Source organism: Meleagris gallopavo, chromosome 8 (assembly GCF_000146605.3).
Source record: "Meleagris gallopavo isolate NT-WF06-2002-E0010 breed Aviagen turkey brand Nicholas breeding stock chromosome 8, Turkey_5.1, whole genome shotgun sequence".
Classification (NCBI taxonomy): Eukaryota; Metazoa; Chordata; class Aves; order Galliformes; family Phasianidae; genus Meleagris; species Meleagris gallopavo.
In genome coordinates, this window is record NC_015018.2 from 9,182,830 (window position 1) to 9,206,376 (window position 23,547).

Consider the following 23,547-nt stretch of genomic DNA (forward strand, 5'->3'; position numbering starts at 1 on the left):
ATTGCGCAGGACAGCAATGCCTGTGTCTTTTAAGGACTTCTAATGGTAAGAAGAGGAGTCAGGTTATACTCCCAGTGTAGGCACATAAAAATGTTTCAAATAAGCTAGCTCAGGTGCTGCTAAGTGATGCACAAATCTATTCCCAAAAGCTCTCAAACAAACAGTGCCTTCCTTTGCCAGTCACCACTCACAACATTATTTTTTGCTCAAATTATCCAGCAACACAAGTGCCACCAGCAGCCAGGTCCCCGAGGAGGCAGGAGAGCAGGCTAGGGACACAGAGCTGTGCTCAGAGGCAGCCTGGGCTCTAGTCGCCCAGTGCCTTGCTGCAAGAGGACAGCAGGAGGGAAAAGCAGCACAGGCATGCAGCAAGAACTTGGGAGCACCCAGAGAAACTGCCCCCACAGCACGCTGGGAACAACCCAAACTCACCTACACCTCAGCCCGTCTAAGGAGGCACTCCCAGTTTCTGGGCTAATTGTTTCCAGTTACTTGAATGTGATGTGAACTCGTGTGTGAGACTGCACGAGCTGCCTTAGCAGCCAGGTGTAATAAATCCCTATGGGCCGAAAAAGGGAAAGCCATTTTTCCCGACCTTAGCTAAAGCCCCCAACTCCTCAGGCTGGGGAAAAATCCACCTTTTCTGGGACACCAAACATAAAAATTTGGAGATTTTAGCAAACGGGACAACATACTGGAGTTGTACAGCTGAGCAAAAGTTCAGTCAGGCTTCTGGGATTCTCTCCATCCATTACGATCTCTGCCATAAGCAGAAACAAGCTATAACATTGGAGAGAAAAGTGAGCCAGCATTCTTGAAAACCTAAATCAATTCCAGCCTCTCTAAAAGCAGCATTGCCAGCTTCCAGTTTCCCTATGACTAAGGCATTATTTCAGAACAGTCTTACAAGTTTTTTCTACCTTACAAAATGACTTGAATACTCATGTTTTAAAGGCATCTCATTCCCAAAAACCAGAAGAACCAACAAACTGTTAACCAACTTGGAGCACAAGGGTCAGTCACCTCCTCTCCAAATCAAGTAAGCAAACAAACAACACTAGTTTTAACAAAATTGTTTGGTGACTGCAGTCAACAGCTCATGGGGACAGTCTCCAGAGCATCCAGAGCGATCTTTTGCAGAAGACAAAACGATTTTGCGTTCCAGAATACAATAATAAGGTTTAAGTTCCTAATCTGCTCCAAGTCTAGGGACTTCTAAGTGGTGCCTACTGTTGACTGCAGGCAGGAGAAACATATTTTATAGTTTACAGTCACTTCTCAGTATTAAGTTCCAACATCTTTTCAACCAAGCCATACTCAGAAAAGTTTCAAATAAAACCAGATGCAAGAAGAACACAGTCAGCTACAACTGACATTCTCTGCATTGTAGAAGCCAATGAAAAGCAATCAAATCTCATCCTTCCCCAAACCCAGGACAAACAAACTTATCCCAGAGAATGGCGGTAGGAGTGGATTTGGGCTGTCTAAATTCTATTTGCTTATTACAGCTCATCATAAAAAAAATGTGTTTTTTTTTTTTAAACACAAAATCTATTTCTAATGTCATCTTAATAATAACGTTCTAATATTATCCTAATAACAATAATGTAGAGGGGCACAGCGCAGCTGAACTACCACTGCCATGATTCCCAGAACAGAATCTTTAAAAAAAAATTGATAAAAAAATCAAACCAGAACATTGACATTTCCGAGTCCAAAATTCTCTCAACTTTACATTTCTATTTAAAGCTTAAATTCAATTTTTAAGATTACCTTTTGTTTTTCAAATACCTCAATTAAGAGAAGTGCCATTTCCAATTGGCATTGTTTTGTTTAAAACAAAGATTCTTGCAGTCCGTGACAGAGTCTGCAACTGCCACTGCACAGGCAGAAACAGCATCAGAGCTTAGGCTCAAATCTCTGAAGGATTTGAGAGTTCAAACAAGCCTAACAATAATGTCAGTAATTATTTATCTGGACTGCCATCATGCCTAGGAGCCTGCGTAAAAGACTGGTCAATGATCCGTTTTGTTTAAATGTATTAAATAACACAGAAGAGGAACAAAAAATAAAGGGGTCTTAGGTTTCCAGCTCTCCCTCGGGACACCCATGCAGTTAAGTGCTCCGTAGGGGGTGGTCACTGCTCTGAAACAGCCAACTCTGTGTCCCCACGCTAACTGGCATCTGAAAGACAAGCCCCACACAGGCAGTGCATCTATAAGACATTTCCTTGATGGAACCTAAAAAAAATCCTTTTTTTTTTTCTTTTTATTTCCCATCTTAATTACTTAAAACTCAATATTCCTGAGAGAGGCATTCTGTATGTTAGCAGTCTCTTCTGATCTCCCCTCCCCTCTTCTTCTTTGTAATCAATTCCAACATGAAATGAAGATGAAAATGAGCTTTTGATTCTACACTGTCTTGACAAATATCAAGAGAACAACAGACATGGGACATAGATCAAAACAGCCCAAACATCAGATGTTTTTGCACTCAGCCACAAAGACTGCGGCCCTTCTTGTTGTGCATTTGACACAGGTTTTCTCCCCTAAGCCTTCCACAGCTCTCTGTTGTGTTCCCTTATGGATGCTGCCTTTCCAATCTTTAAACCCGGGCCTAAATTAAAATCACAATTCTTAAAGCATTTTAATTTTTGGATACATGCACCTCAGATGAGCACAGCGCTTTGTTCCAGAATGGCAATAAGACAGTATTTTACAAACGGTGGATTTATGAGAGTACCAGCACGATAAGACTTCTTCCTCCCTACTGTACTTCTCTGGAAGAAAAAGGAGCTACTTCTGCTTTTAAGAAATGCATAAATGCAGATTGGCTAATGAACAGAGCTTTTATGCGGTGCATATTTTTCATTTTGTGTATTCTCCTTCCACATACCACAGTCTAAGAAATCAACCCGACCACAAAGCATGCAGACAAACTAGCAGGCTGCAGGTGGCCTGCAGCCCAGAACAGGTTCCCCAGCCTGGAGCTTGTTTCAGCAACTCTCATCCCAGGGCTGACTCTGAACTGAGCTGAGGCTGGACGAGGTGTGCAGGCAGCAGCACTGTGTTTCCTAGATCTTCTTTACTCGAAGGTCCTGTAGTCCCAGTGACATACAGCTGTAAGGCCTGAGACTATGTCCCTGTTGTGAAGAGCAGCGTATGTGTTGAAAACACTCATGTTAATAGGAAAGACTATGTTTTAAATCAGTTGGATATTACCTTAAGCTTCCACTTTAAAACAGAAAATGTTGATGCTGACTCACATTAGCTAATAAATTTTCAGCATCTTTCCTGCAAAGAACTCCCGGAGAATTAAGAGGCTATTTATCGTGAGTAAAGACAAAATCTCCTAGTAAATGTTACATTGACTGTCAGCCCGGGCTCAGGCTGGGTTTTTCCATGGAACTAAAGAGGGTTATTCCATTTAGCGGACCCCCACAACCATTATTTTCAACGTGCATAACCCTTCTCCCATACTGATGGTATTTTTATTACTGCTCATCTCTTTTCCCTTTGTGTTCTGCTTACAGTGGCTTCTTTTTCAGATTAAAAATCCAGTCTTTTTTTCCATGTTGAGAGCAGGGTTTTGTTTTTCACTCCATCTTTAACAGTAGCTGTTGTGAAGGGAAACCCCCAGCAGGTTCCCATTGTGCCAGAGCAGGATGCATTCTGGCTTGAGTCCCAACTAAAAGATGCTAACCATGCCTAACATTTGTTGTGGGGGGAGGCAATGACCTCATTTTAAGTGAGGAACTTACATTACTTCCATTTGGAAACATGCTCAGTAAAACTAGTCCTGCAGCAGCATGAGATGACCTGAAAAAAACAGATGATACAATTTCTACTTATTTTGATAAGGGTGAGCTTACTGACACTGATCGATTTTTTCTTTGCTGCAAGGGACTGATGAGTAGGAAGCATACACTGGAAGCTGAAGGCTCTCAGCATTTCTTAAGATTTTGTTCTTACGTTAATTTACAATTTTCATCCAGGCAAACGTTACACTCATTTGGAAAGGGATGAAACTTCATTTCGATTTAACTGTACTGACCAGTTAACAGCAATGACTGAACCAAATGACATAAACAGGCCTTGTGATCTTCTACGGGAGATTCTCCACCCATTCTCCCTACTACCCCATAACTATATATGCATGAGAAAATTTCACTTGTATCTTCTTCAACAGAAAGGAGGTTGGTTGGACTGGATGATAAAATGCTGCTCTCTGTGCAAACAGCTACAGCTTTGTGTACTACGCTGCCATACATGTTTTCTTTTGATAAGAACGTGACAGCCTGGAACCAACTGCTATCTGCAATTCTGCTATTAATTATCCTTCTGAGAGATGCTCTTGGGATCCCAGCCCTAAACACAACCACAGGGCAAGAGGAAATACTTTTTTCCTGCTGCCTGACAATTCAAAGGGTACATCCTTTGGCTAAGAAAAGCTACCTTCTTTGAATTTGACTGGCAAATGAGAAATCATGTCATTGTTGTCAAATACGAAACAAATCCCTCCACTTGTTTGGCCCATCATGCAATTTAATCATCAGCTTTCTTTGATCGTATTATTGTACTGCACATGATAAATTAACCAAAATATTCTGCTATTTACTATGTTCTTATAACCAATCCCATTCTAACTATATGATCTGATTTCCATAAGTTAAAAAAAATGCAGTTCTCAGGCTGCGTGAAACCCCTCTTCTTGGTCAGACTACAATAGCTCATTTTTGCCACAAATGTATCTGACTCCATAACCATGTGCCATTGCAACAACAGGGTCTCTACCTCTGAGCAACAGTCTATCTAACAAGCTTGTAGAGATAATAAAATATTTACTCTCAGTTGCACACATTTAAATCCTAAGCAGAGCTTAAAAGGTGCATTTTAGATTCAGCTCCTACCTTCTAGAAATCTTCAATCAAAACATTAGAACATCTAAGAAAAAAAAGTCTCTTTCCCTGTTGGACCATAAGACAAAAAAAAGGCTGACACAAAGATTTAGTATGCATCAATGTCAAGATCACTTGTAAAATCCTAGCCGCCTCCGCCAAATGCTGAATCTGTGCTCAGTTACCTCTGGAAATGAGCCACCTATGTTGGAGCAGATGACTGAAAAGGACCCAGACCCAGAGATATTCAGGCTGGCGCACACAAAAAATTTCTCAGCTTCCAGGGCAAGAGGTGTTCACGACTACCTTTAGCAGTATCTAGAGGCCTAGAATGGTTTGTGTGTAATGACAAATAGCTCCCGCAAAGCTGCACCTCGAATGCACCCCTCCTACTGCACTATTTGCTTAGACTTTATGCACGCGGTCTTCTCTGGCAGACACTAAATCTAGCCAGTCATGTGAATTGTGATGAGACTAATCCAGCCCAAGCTGTCTTTAAATGCCTGAATGAGTCCTTCCTAAGAGAACTCAAACACAGGATGGAAATGGAAAGTAGCTGTTACACTTTTCAGTTTCTACAAAGAGCAAAGTGTGTAATTTCCAAGGCACAAAAGACATGCAAACTCAGATGGGAAACACTTGCCTAACATCCACGCTACATGGATGTTATGTTTAAATGTTATACGTATTGAAAATCTCCCTCAAGATATCATCTCCTTTTACCTGTCACCACAATTACTTGTCATCACCGATATTCAACAAAATTCAGAACAATTTAACTGGAGTTCTAGCAAAATCAATGTGTGAAAGCCCAACAGAAACCACTTGAACTGACATCAAAAGAATCTCGTAAGGCCAGTGTTTGGACAGGAGGCAAGAGTCTCTGTAACTCAAAATCTTCACTGCCAGCTTGCACAGATGAGGTTTTGAGACTTTGAAACACAGTTTTAATGTGTTTAATGGCTTCCCCTAGAGAATTTACAAAAAACATTACAAGCATGCATGTGCCAAATTAATAGCACCTAAAGCCAGATCCTAATTTTTAAGGACTACAAATCAACATACATCTGCAAAAAAACATAAACAAATGTTCTTTTAATGAGAAGATGCAGATCCTTTTACCACTGACTTTTCAGCTGTCAGACTACCCTGAGTTAAAATGCAAACTTGAATGACAAAGTAAACTGGGACACACTGTTCAAGAGTACAAAACCAGAGCAATCACTGTTTTCACCAGTGAATCCCTGTGCTGCACTGGGAGTGAGCAATAAGCTGAAGAACCATTCTCTTTGTGATCAAATCAAATATATCATCGATGAAAAGCATCCAATATAATTAAAGGCAAAAAGATTTCTGCATCTAAAATTCAAGATTTATTCTTTAGTCTTGACAGTTTCAGCTTCTAAAAGTTTGTTTCAAACTCTGAAAAGCAACTCCTGGGTCTGTAATGACTCATCTCTTACTCTCTGAAGTTTTGTTATCATGCACTTACAAGTATAAAATAAATTTCTTGTATAACTTTCATAACTGCTACTGCAGTCACAAAGAGCTAGAGAAGAGCTGGATGTGCTTGGAGGGTTTCTTCTTATGTTCATATTCACCATAAATAACTGCTCATAAGGAAAGGTAGATGAGATACCATTGATCCACTCTTTGCTATTTTTTCTCTCTCAGAAACTGAGTACCCAACGAGCATGGAAAGAATTTCAGCACATCCTAGGCTCAAATTTAAATTCAAAGCCATTTCCACACCAATGTCACATTGTTCAGGTAACAGAGGCATGAGTTGGTCTACCTTGTGTTCTGTGTGCAACTGATTTTACAATCAAGATAGGAGAGGAAAAAACCAATCACCAATCCTCTTCAAAACATTTTTAAGTGTACATATTTGTAACTTCAGATGCATCCCTCTGAAGTTAATGGAAAAAAAAAACACCTGAGTATGAGCCTAAGTCAGGTAATATTGCTAATTCTAAGGAAAGATTTTATTCACATAAAATGAGTTCTCTGCAAAAATACTATGTAAATATGCTTCAGTCAGTTGTAGTGACGTGGAAGTTAGTGGCAATAAAACAGAGCAAACTACGCGCATAACACAACTATTTCCTAAACTGTACCCTAATAACACTATAGTAAGTGAGCTTTATAAACTGTAAATGGGTTACCTAACCTCTTTTGTAGCTAGACAAACTATTAAGAGCTTTTCTATGAGTTTGAAGTTCCCTTCTCTGTTTCTACCTTTTCATTTCATGCCCACTTTTGAATGTATTCTTCATTGAAAATCAAAATAATTCTGCCTTAAGAAGTTAAGAGGCATTTGAATGGCTACTTGCAAAGCCTATCTAAACCTATTTAAACCTGTGGTTTGCCCGTAGGGGTTATAACCTCAGAAGCAAAGAATTTCTTCAATTTACACACCTGAAAACCTTGTTAAGGAGAGTGTCTGGCTGGAAAACCCCATGTGCTCCATGTGACTGAATCAGAAGAATCAGGGGGAATTATCTAAAAAGCTTTCAGGTACCAAGAGGGCTTCTGGGGCAAAATTTGCAACACAGCACATAAACTGTATTAACAGTCAGTTCTGTAGGGCTGCTATATGGCTGGTTAGAAGCACCACGTGAGCTTTGTAACAGCAGTTTACCTTAGCAGAGCTTGGAACACTTCACAGAACAGTCCGTCCTGACACTTCTTTGTAGATTCACTGTGAAATATATATGGCCTAGTCCAAAGACATTGCAATCAGTGGAACCAATAAAGCTAGAAATTCACTGCAGATTTGAAGGTGCCATTTTTGCACAGTCACTTTGCAGTAACAGAACTGAATCACCATGATTCTGCCCTTCAAAGTCCCTATATGCACTAAAGGCTTGGAGTCCTTTAGGAGAATGCTGATGACCTGAACATCAAAGGAGGTACTTCAAGATTTTTGGCAAAAATAGAAGTAACAGAACTGCCTGAACATCTTACCTCTCCTTAACCTTCTGAGTTTATCACCACCTGAGAATCAGCACTGTTTCTGAGCAAGATAATTAAACATATTTGGAAGCTAATACTGTTTAATCAAATAAAATAATTGTATCACCTGAATGAGTAAATCATTTTCAGACTGGGCTAAAAAGCTTTCCTTCTAGTATCTTAATAAGCATAAATTTAGAATTGGCTTTTACTTACAGCATTAAATTGAAGATTAGTTTATTATACGCTTACAGAAAGAGGCTATGGCCAACTGCTACCTACCAGCCCTATAGGAATTTCCCCTACCATTTGATGAGAGAATAAGCCATTGGTGTGCAATGTTAATTAACAACATTGCTTCTGAACAGCAAATCTACAAGATAAACAAGTAAGGACATAGATCACATTTCTCCCTTACACTTAAAACACACATGGCAACCTACAGGAGATCTATATATAAATGGAACGAGAATCAGAATCTACCATAAGCATCGTCAGCAGAACACTTACAAATATATTCCACACCCCTTCTCCATAGCTGAACTCCATTTCTAACAGCTACTACATTTTCAACAGGCAAGCAGTGCATGTACTAATGCAAGCAACAGTTTCTAGGCACAAAACCCCATAAAGCAAGAGCAAACGGTGCCCTGCTGCAATTCAACTGCAGACCACACCATGACAGCCCATGGCTCAAGGGCCGCAGCGTTTCCCTTCACTCTGTTTGCAAGCTGTGACACATCAACCGTCAGGGCAGCACTGAAGGCTTGCACTGCTGAGGCTCAAATAAAGCATCAGAAAAGAGGTTTATCATCAGAAGTTTGGTATTACTGTGTGAAAAAACAGGAGAGTGTAAATAATATCTACAGGATTGAAAAACAGAAGAGTTTAATCAAGTGCTATAAAACATCACAGTCTAATAAAACTTCTTCTACAAGAGAGTCGTTTCACAAAGAAAAAGCCCTGGGATAAATGTCTTCTCAGTTTTGTAATTACTGATGGCAATGAATTTTCAGACAAGGAGAGTATCACCAGAAAATGCCCAGCGCTTCCAAGATAGATTTCAGCAGGGAACAACAACCCAGTTCTGTGTTGACAGGAGGTGAACCAAACCATACATATTTAGGAGAATTCACTACTGCATTATTCCTGAGCACAAAGCTATTGCTGACATGGAAATTAGCTAATAAACTGCTGGATGCTATCATCAGTAATGTTTCCAGCTACAGAAGATACTGTCATTAACTGATGTTTCCAGAAAACTTGGCACTCATCAATATTAATAACTGGATACCACACTTTCTCAGGAACCTGTACTTTAGCTCTCCAGCAAAGCTGCATCAACAGTGGTTGCTCTAACTTTGTGCTTTTTAACCGCCACAAATAATTCAATCCACGGAGACCTTCAGAGGCCAGTTCCCAGGACACAGGGATGCCATTTCACAGCAGCTTACTCACAGCAGGAATTTTTAAAGCACACAGGGAGCACCTTGGAGGTCACTGGGACTACCCCAGAGAGTAAGAGTGATACGGGTGTCTCCTCACAGGTCACTACCAGCACAGTAGTAGCAGGCTCCTTTTTCAGTTTTAATTGATCTATAGATTATCAGTAAAGCAGCTGCATTATTTGATAAAATACCCATTAAAAATGTACTTATCACCAGGCTTTTTATTATGATTTTTCTCCAAAGTATGCAAGATGAGCTAAAACATTTCAATGAAGAAAACTTACATTCACCCAAGTTAGTTAAGGCTCCCATCACAGAATGTTACAAAATGATTCTGCAATTTAATAAGCGCCTTTATCTGTAGAGTGCTCTGAACAGAATGCAGTTATTCAGAAGGAGAGAACAAATACTTTCACGTACCACTTGACTGCTGCTGCAGCCTATACCACAACCCAAATGTCAGAACACAAAATACACAAGCCTAAACATACCTCTTCTTACATCCACTTTTTTGTTTCATACAATTAAAGACTTAAAGCATTAATCTAAAAGAACTCAATATACAGATCTCACTCAATGCAGAATCTTCAAATGCTTACTTGTTCTGGAAAGCATTCTCCCTCTTCCACTGCCATTTTCTGTGGCCAGATATGAAACCTGATGATTCAATTAGTTAACATTTTGGACACTGCACAACTGCTAAAAATAGCAGCCTCAGGAAGTGTTTTCTTTCTCTCCCTCTCTCTTTTTTTTTTTTTTTTTAAGAACTAGGCACAGTGACTTGTTAGTATTCCCTTGGCTATTTAAATGGCAAAGGACAAGTGATTGTAAGACTACGAAGTTAGTAACAGAGCGTGTCCCAGGATTCCTGGCTCACTTACCATATTTGCAGCCTCCAATCATTCCCCGTGCATGCAATCATGATCTGTGGAATACCCAAAATAGCTGCAACATCAGCTGATCAGAAAACCACTGCTGCTTGGAATCACTCATGAAACGAGCTTTTGTCATTCTGCTTATCAGCTCTTTCTAATGCAGACTACTTTGAACTATTTCTAAAGGAAACAATAACACCATTTTACACTCTGTGTGTTTTGAATACCACATATGCCAGCCTCCTACTCCATGGTAATTTTATATTTATTCAGATTTTCTGATGACTAATTGTTATAGATTTACATTGCTGGTTCTAGAGGCTATTTTCCTAACTAGAATGCTGGTTTCTATATACTTCAGGTTCAAAAATTCAAGAGATAAAAAGCTGTATTAATAACAAAACTGTTTTGTTTCAGAGGGATGGAAGAAAACTGCAATTTCAGCAAAGCAGACTTTTTCCTTTACAGTCAAAGCTGTTGCCAACAGCAGGAATTTACTTGCATGCTTCCCTGCAGTTCTTCTGAGGAAACAAAATGTTTGCCTGTCCTCAGCTCACCACAAGCACCTGCACAGCACACACTGCTATGAGGATCCACCCTGCCTGTGTGACAGCCCACCACGGGCTGTACCCTGACATTGGTACAGCAGAACAAGGGATAAGACGAGGACAAAAATAACAAAGCTGTTATGTTTTGTCAGACAAGGTACATCCAGTGCTTCATCCAGAAATATAGAAATAATCTCTATACAAAATTTCATGAGAATAACTTCAGATTTCCATGAAACATTTCTCCATGTCTGTCACAACTCTAATTGAGCTGCAAGGCAGCAGCTCATTGCTTTTTGGTTATAATGCAGAGCTTGTTGCAAGTTATCTGTGCAGTCTTTTGGAAAGCAAAAGATGTGAGGCCTAGATGTATTGATAAGTAATAACGTGGCCCACACACTCAGGTGATCTAGCCTGGAATGACTTTATTAATGTCACTGACAATGCTCTCTAATTATTACCAACAACGCTCTGCTTCTGCACAATTGTGCTTATGGCATTTCAGTATCTATGACTAAGATCCACTTCTGCCAGTGACTAAACACTGTTAACTAAAGTTAACAGCAGTCTGCAGGGGTGGAGAAGCCTTCCACCTCAATTTAAATACAAGATGATGACCAAGTCAGTTCAAATGACTTTACCTCCCTGACACATCTGTGGCACAGTTCCCTGCAGCAGAGATTTCAATCATGTCTACCACAGTTACTGCAGCGATGGTGTTCTTGTGAGCTGCCCCAGCAATACACAGCATCCTGAAAAATCCAATTTCTGAAGCTGAATTTAAACTCACTATGTATTCTGAGGACTAAGAGCAATCATTTCAAAACACTAAAATGAAACATCACAACTCTGGAGACCCAAGAGCATACAGCTACTATCCAGTAGCTGAATTTTTATATCTAACTGAAGAGAGTCTTGTTCTGAGTGAAAGAATCAGGTGCATGAACACTTTTCTGTTGCCTTTGAAAACTCGCTTAAGAGCAAGAAAAAAGGAAATAGTGATTTCTGTAGTGGGATTCAAGGGAATGGCATTTCAAACTTGCAGAGCAGTTCTTTGTGTCAGTGAAAGTGCTGTTTTATGGACACTCACAAGAGCCCTGTCAGCAGACACAGCCCATTGCAGCATGGCAGCCCCTTGCAACCAGGCTCCCCTGAACTGCAGTCCCTGCTGGGCACCGTGACTAGGGACAAATAACTGGCAACCTGGCAGCTCTCCGAGAGATAAAGCACCAATTCCTTGGAAAGGAACAAAAAACATTTTTCTGAAAAGGATTCAGCAGCCTCCGCATGTCTCGTTCACCCAGGAGCTGTGCCATTCACCCCCTGGGCAGACCCCATCCTGCGCCTGCTGCCAGCAGGGTCTGGGCAACAGCCCACTCCCCAGCACCTCCCTGCCCACAGCCTGCCTGTGCCAGCTGCCACAGACCCTTTGCCTTCAGCTCACAATCTTCTGGCTCTTCAGCTTCGCACACATCTGTTGACATCAGTGGATGATCAGCCCATATCGTTGCCTATTAACAATCCTAGGTCAGGTTGCGACATCCCCACAAGTGAAGATGCCTAATTGTCTCTCCATTAATTTTAAAAAGGGCAATGATCAGACTTACAAAAGAACAGCACAAAGAAAAATTACAAGCTTGCAGCACCAAAAAGTCGTTTAAGCACGCTCCCCTCCATCAATTCAGCTCTGACAGCTCGTGTCATAAATCATAGTGACACTATTTTTCTAACCTCATGGATCAGTTTTACAGAATTCAGGATGAGATCTCACATGCATGCTATTAACGAAGGGTAAAAAAGGAAAGGCGTGATACAAATGGTAAATCAATTTGTTGCAGACCTGGAAAAAAAATATTCAGGATCCTTTGGTTGCTCTGCATCCTGAATTATGTGACCTGCACATTCCTACAGTCATTCTCAGCTTGGGAAAGAGAAAAGGCCTTGGACACAGTCACGTATTAAGTAGATATGCAAGAAAAAATAATCTCAACAATCCATCTTCTCCCCACCCCAAAAAAGAAAAACCTAACAAAAACCCTTTACAATCTCAGTTAAGTGCAGATTTGGTACAGATGGAGGGCTCTTTTAAACAGAAGAGTGGAAACGTCCTTTTACATCATCGCTACTCTGCTCCCAAACCAGATGGAGTGCTTATGATTACTGGCTTGGAAGCAACTTACAAACAAAGCAACACATGGCAGAATTCAGCAGGAAGAAAAACATGGTTTGACATGAAATACCAACAATACAAATATCTTCCCAAGTATGGGAAAGACAAGTTAAAATAGTTTACAGTTATCTGTGACTACTGATCCAGATTTTACAAGGAGGATAGAACTTTTCTTGTAACTGCAGTGGATGATATTTCAGACCGTTCTGAAAGATACAAGAAGCCCACGAGAACAGAAAACATAGCTCTGTGGTATTTCAGGCATCCTTTCAGGGAGGGAACGATGTCTGCTTATGCTGCTTACACCTACAGAGACCTCAGTTGTAGGACTTCATATATCTCAGAAAGCAGTGATGGTATCTGAGATACAGAACATTAATATCTAAAATCCTTTCCGAATCACTAAAAAACACTAACGTGTGCCTCAACCAAGACTTTACAGAATCGCAGAATCACATTTAAAATGCGATTTAAAATGGCATTTCAACTGCAGGCATTACAAAGGCTACATACAGCACCTACCTGTGCAGGAAGCAGCTCCCTGTGACCCACAGACTGCAGGTTCACATGCCAAGTCAGAAAAGATGCAGACTGCATACAGTGAAAGAAATTAAGAACCTCACCAGACAAACTGTCCCATTCCTCTAAGAGAACCCCCCAGTGTCACACTCCTCACCTCTGTGGATCTAGATTCTAACAAATTACTACTTCAAGAAAAGCACATTTACTCATTGTACTTCAATTATCAGAATCATGGCAACCGAGAACATACAGACACAGCAAAATAAATAAATCAATCATGTCCTTGTTACAAAAGAGTCAGCATCATCTAGGTACAGAACCAACATCCATCACGAAAATACTATGCTTGCTATAGTACCATTCAAACGCTGCCAGCCTAGTTCATTTGCTATTAGAAAACAGACGCATAATTAGGCAGAAGCATAAAATAAAGAAAAATTAAAAAAAATAAGGATAGAAAAAAAGCCCTCCACATATTAAGTCAAGGTCACGCAGCAAGATTAAAATCCTTTTATTTTTCCTAGAGAATCTTATTTCTGTTCTTTCATAATATATTGCTCCTGAAGAGGAAGTAGCTACAAAACCTGTAAATCCTTTCCTTGTTTTCCTTTACCTTTTTTTTCTTAACTTTGACAAGAGTGATCATCTGCCATCATCCCCAAATAATCTAAAGCTCTGCAGAATTAAGAAAGGAAATCCCATCACTTCTGTTAATAATGTTTAGAATGTTTCTTTAAGGGCTTTCCAAATGACTGAACAGAATGCCCCCAGTCTCATCCTATTCTTCCTCAAGAGTGGCTAAGATCAAATCTGAAAGACTGAAATATGACCACTTTTAAAGGATAGCCTGAAGTAATTTCATAGGTCTCCAAATACTTCAAAACAGCATGCCTCTAAAGCAGCCCTGCTGTGACCTGTGAAATTCAGCATGTTACAGATATTCCAAATGAAACACATGCACCAAAGTGCTGCAGTGTTTACTCTATCAAGATCCATAACAGCTCCCATTACTTCACCATCAGCACTTTGCCTCCCCAGGACATACAGCAGGGCAAAGGGGCTCTCAGGATTAAGGGCTAAAATAAGTGCTACATGCATGGCATGAGCGGTATGCACAAAGAATGTGAACTGCTATCTACAAAACCACTTTAAATTCCACTTTTTAACCCTGTATTGTTCCCTTATCCGTCAGAGTACAGTTACATCACTTGCATTCCGCCCTGCTAATCTCAGGCTTTGTTGAAGAGCACTTTTTGTTCCATTTTCATCCCTTATTTGTAGTTTCCATGCTCAAATTCTAAAGTTCCTCCAACTTTTAACTATCTTGGACCTGGAACACCAGCAGACTGTTCTTCAGAATAACCCTGTCCCCTGTGAACAGGAAGAATTCAGACCAGGTGGAATATAGACTGGTAGATAAACCTGAACTTCCTGTCCAAACAGATCATTCAGGGCTTCCACCACTGTGACTCAAGCAATTTCTTCTCATCAGTAGCATTAGCTCACCTTTTCAATATATTGATTGATTGTACATGTGAAAGGGTACATCTCCTACCTCTATCCTTGAGAGACTCACTCAAAAGATGATTTTGCAAAACCACTGCAGCAATATCACAGCAATCCCATAATCAGCCACTGTATGAAAACGAAACTCAGATAAAAATTTTCTTGCCATCAACACCACTCTATGCTCTCCAGATCATAAAGAACTGAAGAGAGCAGCAGTCTTCATTACATCCACCCTCTAAGGGCCAGGAAGAACAGCCTCAGTTAAGCCAGATAAAATTATTTGGCTATATTATTATTTCCTTCTCTCCCACTGATGCAACCTTCACCACCTACGACACACCCATGTCATTTATTTTTTTTTTCCCCATGGAGAACGCCTCAACAAGCCTTTAGAAAAACCTAGGGCAATAAAGCTGTGAGCTGGAAGAAGTGTGTACATAATCATGACGATGAAAATCACACAATCGACTCCTGGACAAATTGACTTGACACCATCATGCTTGAAAAGTAACTACTAGAAGCCAATTAGGAGGGGGGAGAAACGAAAGTCACAGACTCCAGGCAGCTCTGTGTTTAGTAAAACCACAGACCTCACATGAACTGTCAGAGATGAGGGGAAGAGGAAGGGCAAAGTACTATATATGGCAAGCACAAGGAGACATGACAACAAACCTTCCTATATCATCTTGAAGCATTGCTGATGATTGCAAATTCTCTGCTGATTAATCAGATGGCTTATTGGTCGCCATGAGTATAGTTCCAAGTCATGCTGAAAATTGGGATTTTGTACAAAATTGAAAATGCCAACTGCCTTACTCTTCCTTTGAAATAGTTCACTGGAGCACAGAATCCAGGAAGTGGAGTTTCCTTGGATCCGAGCAGTAATACACAGCATTTTCGGAAAATAGAGAACTATTTTTCTACACTTTAAATAAATCAATAAATACTACTAGTGGGGTAATGAACATATTTTTAAGAATATACCAAAAACTTAACTAAAAAAAAAAATCACAGGAATATTACATGAAATATACAGTCCATTTATATATGGCAGCCATGTGACAACAATTTGGCTTTCAGTCTGAATCCCATTTCTAGCAATATTCAATATTCCAGTATTGCCAGGAGCAAAGAACTAATCATAAGATTCATGGTGACAACAGCAAAGTATTTTGTACTAAAATTCAGTTAAGCACCATAAATGTGACTGCTGGCAAATGAGCTGTTCCAAACGCACCCTCTTTCTGTTGTCTATCTTTTAGGCTTTTTCTGAACACAACTGCAATACGAAGCCTCAGAATTGCCAGATGGTTTCAAAATGCTCAGATATGGTTTCTGCTCAAAAGAGATTTCTATCGTGTACTACGTTCCAAGAACAATATTGCAAAAGCTGTTGTTGTCCAGGATATCTCATAATTGACTGTCTTCACAACAGCTTAGTCAAAAAAGCAACTCCACCAGCCATCTGTATCAACTATTTGACAATCCTCTTGACTTTCTTTGATCCTCCATCTAAAGGAACTATCCCAATGGAAACAGACATAGGCTTTATTCAGAGAAATATCAAGAACAGCAATCAAGTTTATCAGCTCATCACAGGAAGAATGTCATGTGAGATGTCCAAAGTCTTGTGAAGTGAACACAATCTAACCCATCCATCACTTAAGGTATAACATTATACATGCTTACTAAGACTTTTTTTTATTGATGGTGCACTGCATTATTCAATGAAAGAAAAACTGAACCACTGGATTAACTATAACTAATGATTTTCATCTGTTCTTGAAAGCAATTATGATACTTTGATGGAGTAGGATTATGACCAGGGCTACTAAGCAACAATTAGCCTGTTAGTCATTCTAGATGTATAGACTATGGCCAAATTATACTATTGTAAATACACGTGCCAATACAAAGTAAAGCTTCCGAACAGTACAGCATGGGAATAACTTGCTTATGAAGTGACTGGATTCCTAATATATACAGGCTTTAAACACGCTGGACAAAAAAAGAAAAAAAACAAAAACTGATAAAAGAGATTAGTAAAGAGGCTTTGGTAAAGAGGTAGATTAATGGTTGTTCTTGAAACCACATCCAACACTATTTCTAATGGTTCTGCAAGACGTAGCAGAACAAGAGCTCCTCTGCAGGCAAACTGCCCTAAGTTCATAGAGACAGTGAGAGGTCAAAATAAGATGCTACTGAACAAAAAAAATTTGTCAGTGTCCCCACAGTAAGGGACACTGTGCTGCTCCTGCAGGGCCACAGTTTCTGTTCTGCAGTGCTTTGCCTGTAAAAAAATACAATCTGCCCAGTAAAGGGCAAAACACTGCTATACAGTAAGCATAAGCTGTTACTAACAGCTTTTAACAATTAAAATAACTTGTATTTGTCACCAAAAAAAAAAAAGACCAAAAACCCATCATCAACATGCAGTGAGTTCAGTAGGTTCCTCCCTCCCAACTTCCTTTTCTAAGGCGCTGTCATATCCAAAGAAAACACGCACTGGGGAGAAAGCACCATGAGCTACACAATCTCAAGTGTGATGTCCCTTTTAAGCATGGTCACAGCAAATCCTCAAGTGATTTCTCTTAACCTTCTCTTTGAACTACCAAATGGCATAAAAATCAAGGAGTAGACAAATTATGAAATGATTTATAGAACACACTGAATTTCCAGCTTCTTTCAGGTCAGTGTTTTGGTCAAATATGAAACTGTCCCACAGTGTTGACTCCACAGTAAAAATTCTGGGTAGCAAATACAAGAAAATTTCCTGACTGCTTCCTCCTCAAATCTTAGGTGGGGTGGTAACATCAGTCATTATTGCCTTTTCTACATTGAGGTCATGCAGCAATTTCCCCTAAACAGAGGAAAACAAATAAAAAGCACTCTTCTCATCAAGATCACACTGCTGACATACCGCTGGGAGATGAGGACAGCTAAGCAAATTACATTCCAAACAGGACTTACGTTTGTCAGCACTGATGTATAAAAGTGTCTCTCAGCTCTCTCTCACCATAGTGCTGGCAACTTGGCTAAATATTAACACTATCCTTGAAGCTACTGATTTTACATCTCTTTATGTATATTACACACGATGGTGGCCATTAGCAGTAAAAAGGAACAGAAGAGAGCAGCTTCAGTGCATCAATGCTTATATGTGTCCCTAGGAATTAAGGATAGTAGAGCAGGTGGAAACTATAGGATGTAAAATTCCTAAACACAAAGTTGAGCTTTCCAGGCATACAGAGATTTCATTACACAAACTTGCAGTGTAATACATTCTAGCTACACCACAGGTATTTTATGCAGCAAGATAACTTTCACTGTATAGCAAAGCAGCTCACCTAAAACTTCTTCAGAAATTACGGATGCCTTTTCCTACCTTTGTAGACAAACTACAAGAAAGATCCACAACTATTTAAAGTCTTTATGAAGAATCCATATGCTTGCAGTACCTTAACTCACATGCATCATACTTTATATATCTAATAGTCAAGTTATGTTTATCAAAATGTATTTCAAACTTTATATGAGGTTAGAATGCAACTTAACTGTTTTTTTTGTCCTGGCTTAAGTAGCTATGATGAGTGATTAATAAATCAGTGATCATACCAGTGAAAACGGGTTTGTGACTTTCTGACAACCAGTTTCATACCAAATGTTTTGAACAGATGCACAAATGCACCTGGCAATGACAGCATCATCCATGCAGCCATGTCACATGGCCATATTTTCTTTCTCTAACCTACTTAGCTTTGTCCCACTCACAGTGCATTTCTTTTCCTTGAGAGTAGCTGCTGTAGATAGCTCTTGCACTTCCTTTCCTCTTTGTGAACAGTTAATTCTTATCTGATGTTAAATAGCTTTCGCAGAGCTTCTGAAATTACTGTATAGCAGTAGTATTTCTCATATCTGTATTGCCAACACGATGCTTCAGCAAAAAGCAGTCCCTTGGCAGGACTAACTAGCTAGTGTTCACACTGAATTATGGAGGAGGCAGCAGCTGCTATATTTAGGGCACGGAATATCTTCTTCCATTATAAATCTATTTTACAGATTTCAAAACTCACGGCTGCCTTTTCTGACTGATCAGAATCCTTTTCAGCTGTAATTGACAAGCTGATCATTAAATCAGCATTCATTTTTCTCTAGTTACCTATTTACCTTAATAAAATAAAAATCATGCATAAACGCATCAAAAGGAGCTGAGGCCCCACTGAGAAGCTGCATCAAGGCTCACTGTGTGCTGGGACTCAAGGACTGTCATGGGGAAGGGTGGCAGCCCACAAAGCCTGCCGAGACGGGGATCCTCCGAGCACCGCTCCTGTGACATGGGGAAGGGAGGTTGGTGGGTGCACGGCCTGGCTGCACCCACTGCTATCAGGAAGCAGCACGCACCCTGGTGCTGCAAGCTAACAACACAGGGCTAAAATCACAAACAGAATACTCTTACCTTTTTCTATGGAATAAAAATCTCGAATTTTACAAAATAAAATGTTGGAAGACAACAAATAACAGACATTTAAGGTGTTGCATAAAACTTTCCCCTGGAAAGCATGCCACAGTTACCATAGAAAAGATTTTCCTATTTATCCTACTTAAGGCATTTATTTGTTATCACTAAACATTTTCTGAGCGAGATATGAATAGTTAAAGTTTCATTAACACACAGATAGCACTTCCTTACTCTCTCCCCACGCCCCACCCTTAAAACACACAGTGGCATTTAACATTACACAATAGTTTATAGAGCAGCCCAGTGCTTTTCCCAAAATGACTCTCATATCCCAATAGCATGCTGGATTTTACTCACTAAAAATGAAACCACATCCTGCGAATTTCCAGGACGAGCCATTGAACCTGTATCTGTAACTTCTGTGGATAATCCCAGTATCAAAAATATTCCTACATTTCCCAGTTCTTCTCCACAGCAGCAGCTAATAAGCTCTGATCATTCTGAGGCTGTCTTAGATGAGCCAAGGCTTTAATGCGGTTTTTAAATGACATCTAAAATACATTATAAGTGTATCACTGATCCAACTTTTCTTTGGATAAAGTAAGTTCTCCAATAATTTACCTATTGTTTTTGGAATGACACGAAATGTAATAGATCTTTTCAAAGACACTTCCAACAATTCTGTGCACATGCAGAGAGTTAATGCTTATCAACTATCTATTAAAATATTCCCCAGTCTTATGTGTTCAACACACAGACAGCTAGGCTACTGGGCTGAGAAGTGTAGAACAGTATTGATCCTGAATTTAAACAAAAGAAAGTGATGGACCTCATCAAATGGATTTTACTGGCTACAGGGCTAACAAACTCTTGAGATAAAAAGCAATATAACCACAAAAGACAAAGATGTCTTCTTCACTATTAGTAAAGACTGCTTAAATCTGCACGTACCACTCCTGCTCTAAGTTAGGAAAAAGCACATATGAATTCAAATACAGATTTGATGCAAACTTGCACATAATGTATTCATGCTGTCTAGCAAATATCATGTGGTCTGCAACACAAGTACTCTCTCCACAATAACACTGGATCTCATTTGAAATTTAACAGCAGCCAATTTAAGAGAAGGGAATGACTTCCATTTTGATTTGAGTTGCAAGCACCATCTTGGGGAACTAGAAAGCCTGTAGATCAGAAAAAGAGAGGTTTACAAGCTCCTCTCGGTATCTGACAGGGAATGCCACCTGGCCACAAAACAAAGAACAAACAAGAGTGAAGCTATTTATTTCTCTCTCCTGCTCCGGACTCACGTACAAATGAAATGAAGCTTTTTTCCTACCTAAAAAATTAAGGACATCTTGTCTCTTCCTACCTGCATACAAAGTGCCGTGGGCAGCACGCTGATATATTCATTGGCAAAGAATTGAAGATCAGATTCCTGAGGCTATAACAAGAAACTACAGTCTCTCCATAATGTAGAGTTTAGCTCCATTTCCCGCTCTCCTCTTCCCTCTCTATCTCACAGTACCATTATAAACTGTCATTTCTGATTTACAGAGCAAATGTCTTTCTCCTTAGATGAGGGTACTTTTTCCACAAAAGCTCTGCTCAAAGGCTTAGTATAATATTGTCTGGTAAAAAAAAGCTTGCACTAGGTGCATATGTAACCTTTAGCATAGTTATGTTGCATTTGGGTGATGGCAGATGTCATTCTACAGGCTGGATGAGAAGACGTTTTCAGATGAAAATAGCATATGCATGATGAAAATGAAGGAAACCGAGATGCCTATGGAATTTTAAAGAAAAAAAGTCACATGCATCTATTTTTAATTCCTAAGCACAGCTAATGATATTATTATTAATATTATTGTATCCATCAGCATTCAGCAGACAATTCTCTTGCTCCTACACAACTCCATGGAACTATTTGAAATGTAAATAGAAACAGGGAAAAAGCTCTCCAACAAGGGCTAGTTCATCTATGAATATTAAACTGAAACAAACCCTCATGGGAGCTATGACAGACTTCTCCAGAACGGAAAACCATGTCATTACTGACATGAATCATATTTCCTAAAATTAGTGGGAAGAAAATGTTCTTTTAAAAAAACACCATCCATGTGTTTAATAGCAAATCAGTATGGGTGACCCAAAGATGTATTCGTTATTCTTGTCCTCATTATTAGGATTTTTAGCCAAATTACACAGGGAATGTAAACAACCAGCATTCTACATTTTTGCTATCAATTGCTTCAGCACTTGGATCTAATCTTACTACATGCATACAAGGTAAAAAACTCACTAATGAAAAGCACAGAAAAAAAGAAGCAGAACAGATGGGCAGATGGAGCTTTGCCTCTTGTGACAGTAGTGCTGGTTCATGTGCTGCTCCTGCCATGGTTCTTCTGCTTCTTTTAGCCTATTGTGTAAAGCTATAGCACGTGGGAGAGTTAACTGTGATATCAGGAAAAACACTGTTCTCTAAAAGAATGACTAAAAAAAAAGAAGGTGGACCTATTAGGATGATGTGTGCACCTTCAAACATTAGTGAAGTTTCAGCATTAAATTGGTTTAAATTAGGAGTTAAATTTGAGTGTTGAATTTGCAAAAAGATTGTACAAATGCATTACCACTTTAAAATTCACTGGACATTAATGCAGCACGTGTCCCACTGTATATGCAAATATATCTGTACATGTGTGAATTTGCATTAAAAAGCTCCCTTGCATTTTTATGCTGTTCTATTTTACTTATTACTTATTATAGTAAGAACTTGGATCAAGCACAAAACCCCTCTGCATCTCACAGACTCCAAAGATCTCAGCTTGTCTTTTGCGAACTTAGAGCAAAATGGATGCCATGGCCAAATTCCAGCTCGGGAATTGAACTCCCCCTCAGCCACTTCCCAAAGCACTGGTAATTACTTACAGCATTCTTTATCCACTGACACCAGCTACTGGCTACCTTTGCTGCTAGACATTTGGTATTTTCAGCAGCAGCGTTAGAGGTTACTTATTTTTTTGTTTGTTTTTACTTTATGCTCATAGGAGAATAGGCTATACACAACTTGCTACTAATTATGTTCTTTCATTGGTGAAGTCCTTCAGGATTCTTTCAATTAAAGTAAATGTGTTTTTTTTGTTTGTTTTTCTATTAAAAATGCAGTGAAATAATGGATAATGATAGAAATCACAATGAAAAGATGTAAACAGTACATTCATAACCTCATGTCTGCCTGCAAAGTTCATGCTAAGAGCTTTGGACGTTCCACTAACACTTGCCATTGCTTTTCAACTCAGTATACCTTGAATAAGTCCCGTATGATCAGAAATCTGCCTCTGTAATTTCAGCTCAGCAGACAGCCAATAAGTCCAACCTTAGCCCTACCTGGCTAGCAGTAAAGAAGGGTGGTCTTGTTATTTTTTGAAAGACACACCTAAAGCTACATAATAAATATAAGCGAAGGGATAACATGGGAATTTATGTAAAAATATCATTCCTTCTGCTTTGGGTACAGTTTTATTAATAAGTTTTCAAGAACTGCAGAATAAAACACAACTTTGTGAGCTCCTCACACATACTGTACACAAAGAGCAAATTGGAATTTGCGCTTCATAAATATATGTCTGGTTTGTTGTTTTTTTGTTTTGTTTTGCTTTTTTAAGTGCAGTCAGCTGGCTGAGCTTTAAATAGTACCATTGCCAACCAGTACTTTACAGCCCTCCAGCGCAGGTGTTTACTTCCCTTAGGCTGAATAAGAAATACATTGGCATAAATCACAATATTCTGTTAAGCTCCCTCTCAGGCCAACATGGGTATGAGATATCCTCTGGGAGGATATGATCTGGCTACATCGGAATGAACCATCACAGCCTGGACTCAGGGGTGCTGTATATCAACACACACAAAAGAGCCTGGTGCAGGCTGACAGACTGCTCATCACGGGTAGCTTCAGGGGTTCAGTCAAGGTCCCCAGAAAGGTCAGCCCACCAGCAGGGACATCACTGAACTGTTCCAATGAGGAGCCCAAAACAATATCACTTTCCACTGAGGGACGCGCAGGACCTCGTTGAGATGCCATGACTCCTAGGTTTGCGTTCCACTTCAAAGATGCTCAAAACATCTCAGAACAAAGACGCTCCTCCCCTCATTTGGGATATCTGA

The 23,547-nt window shown here is 39.7% G+C and overlaps 1 protein-coding gene across 1 annotated transcript in view; it reads right to left on the reverse strand.

Annotated features, from left to right (window-relative positions):
• The window catches only part of LOC100550289 (ankyrin-3-like), a 140,062-nt gene extending 130,001 nt beyond the window's left edge, over positions 1-10,061 (reverse strand). Inside the window, exon 1 of the mRNA XM_031554568.1 lies at positions 9,900-10,061. Coding sequence (XP_031410428.1) covers positions 9,900-9,935 — 36 coding nt within the window. The 5' untranslated portion in view covers positions 9,936-10,061. The remainder of the gene's footprint in view (positions 1-9,899) is intronic.
• Between the last annotated feature and the right edge of the window lie 13,486 nt (positions 10,062-23,547).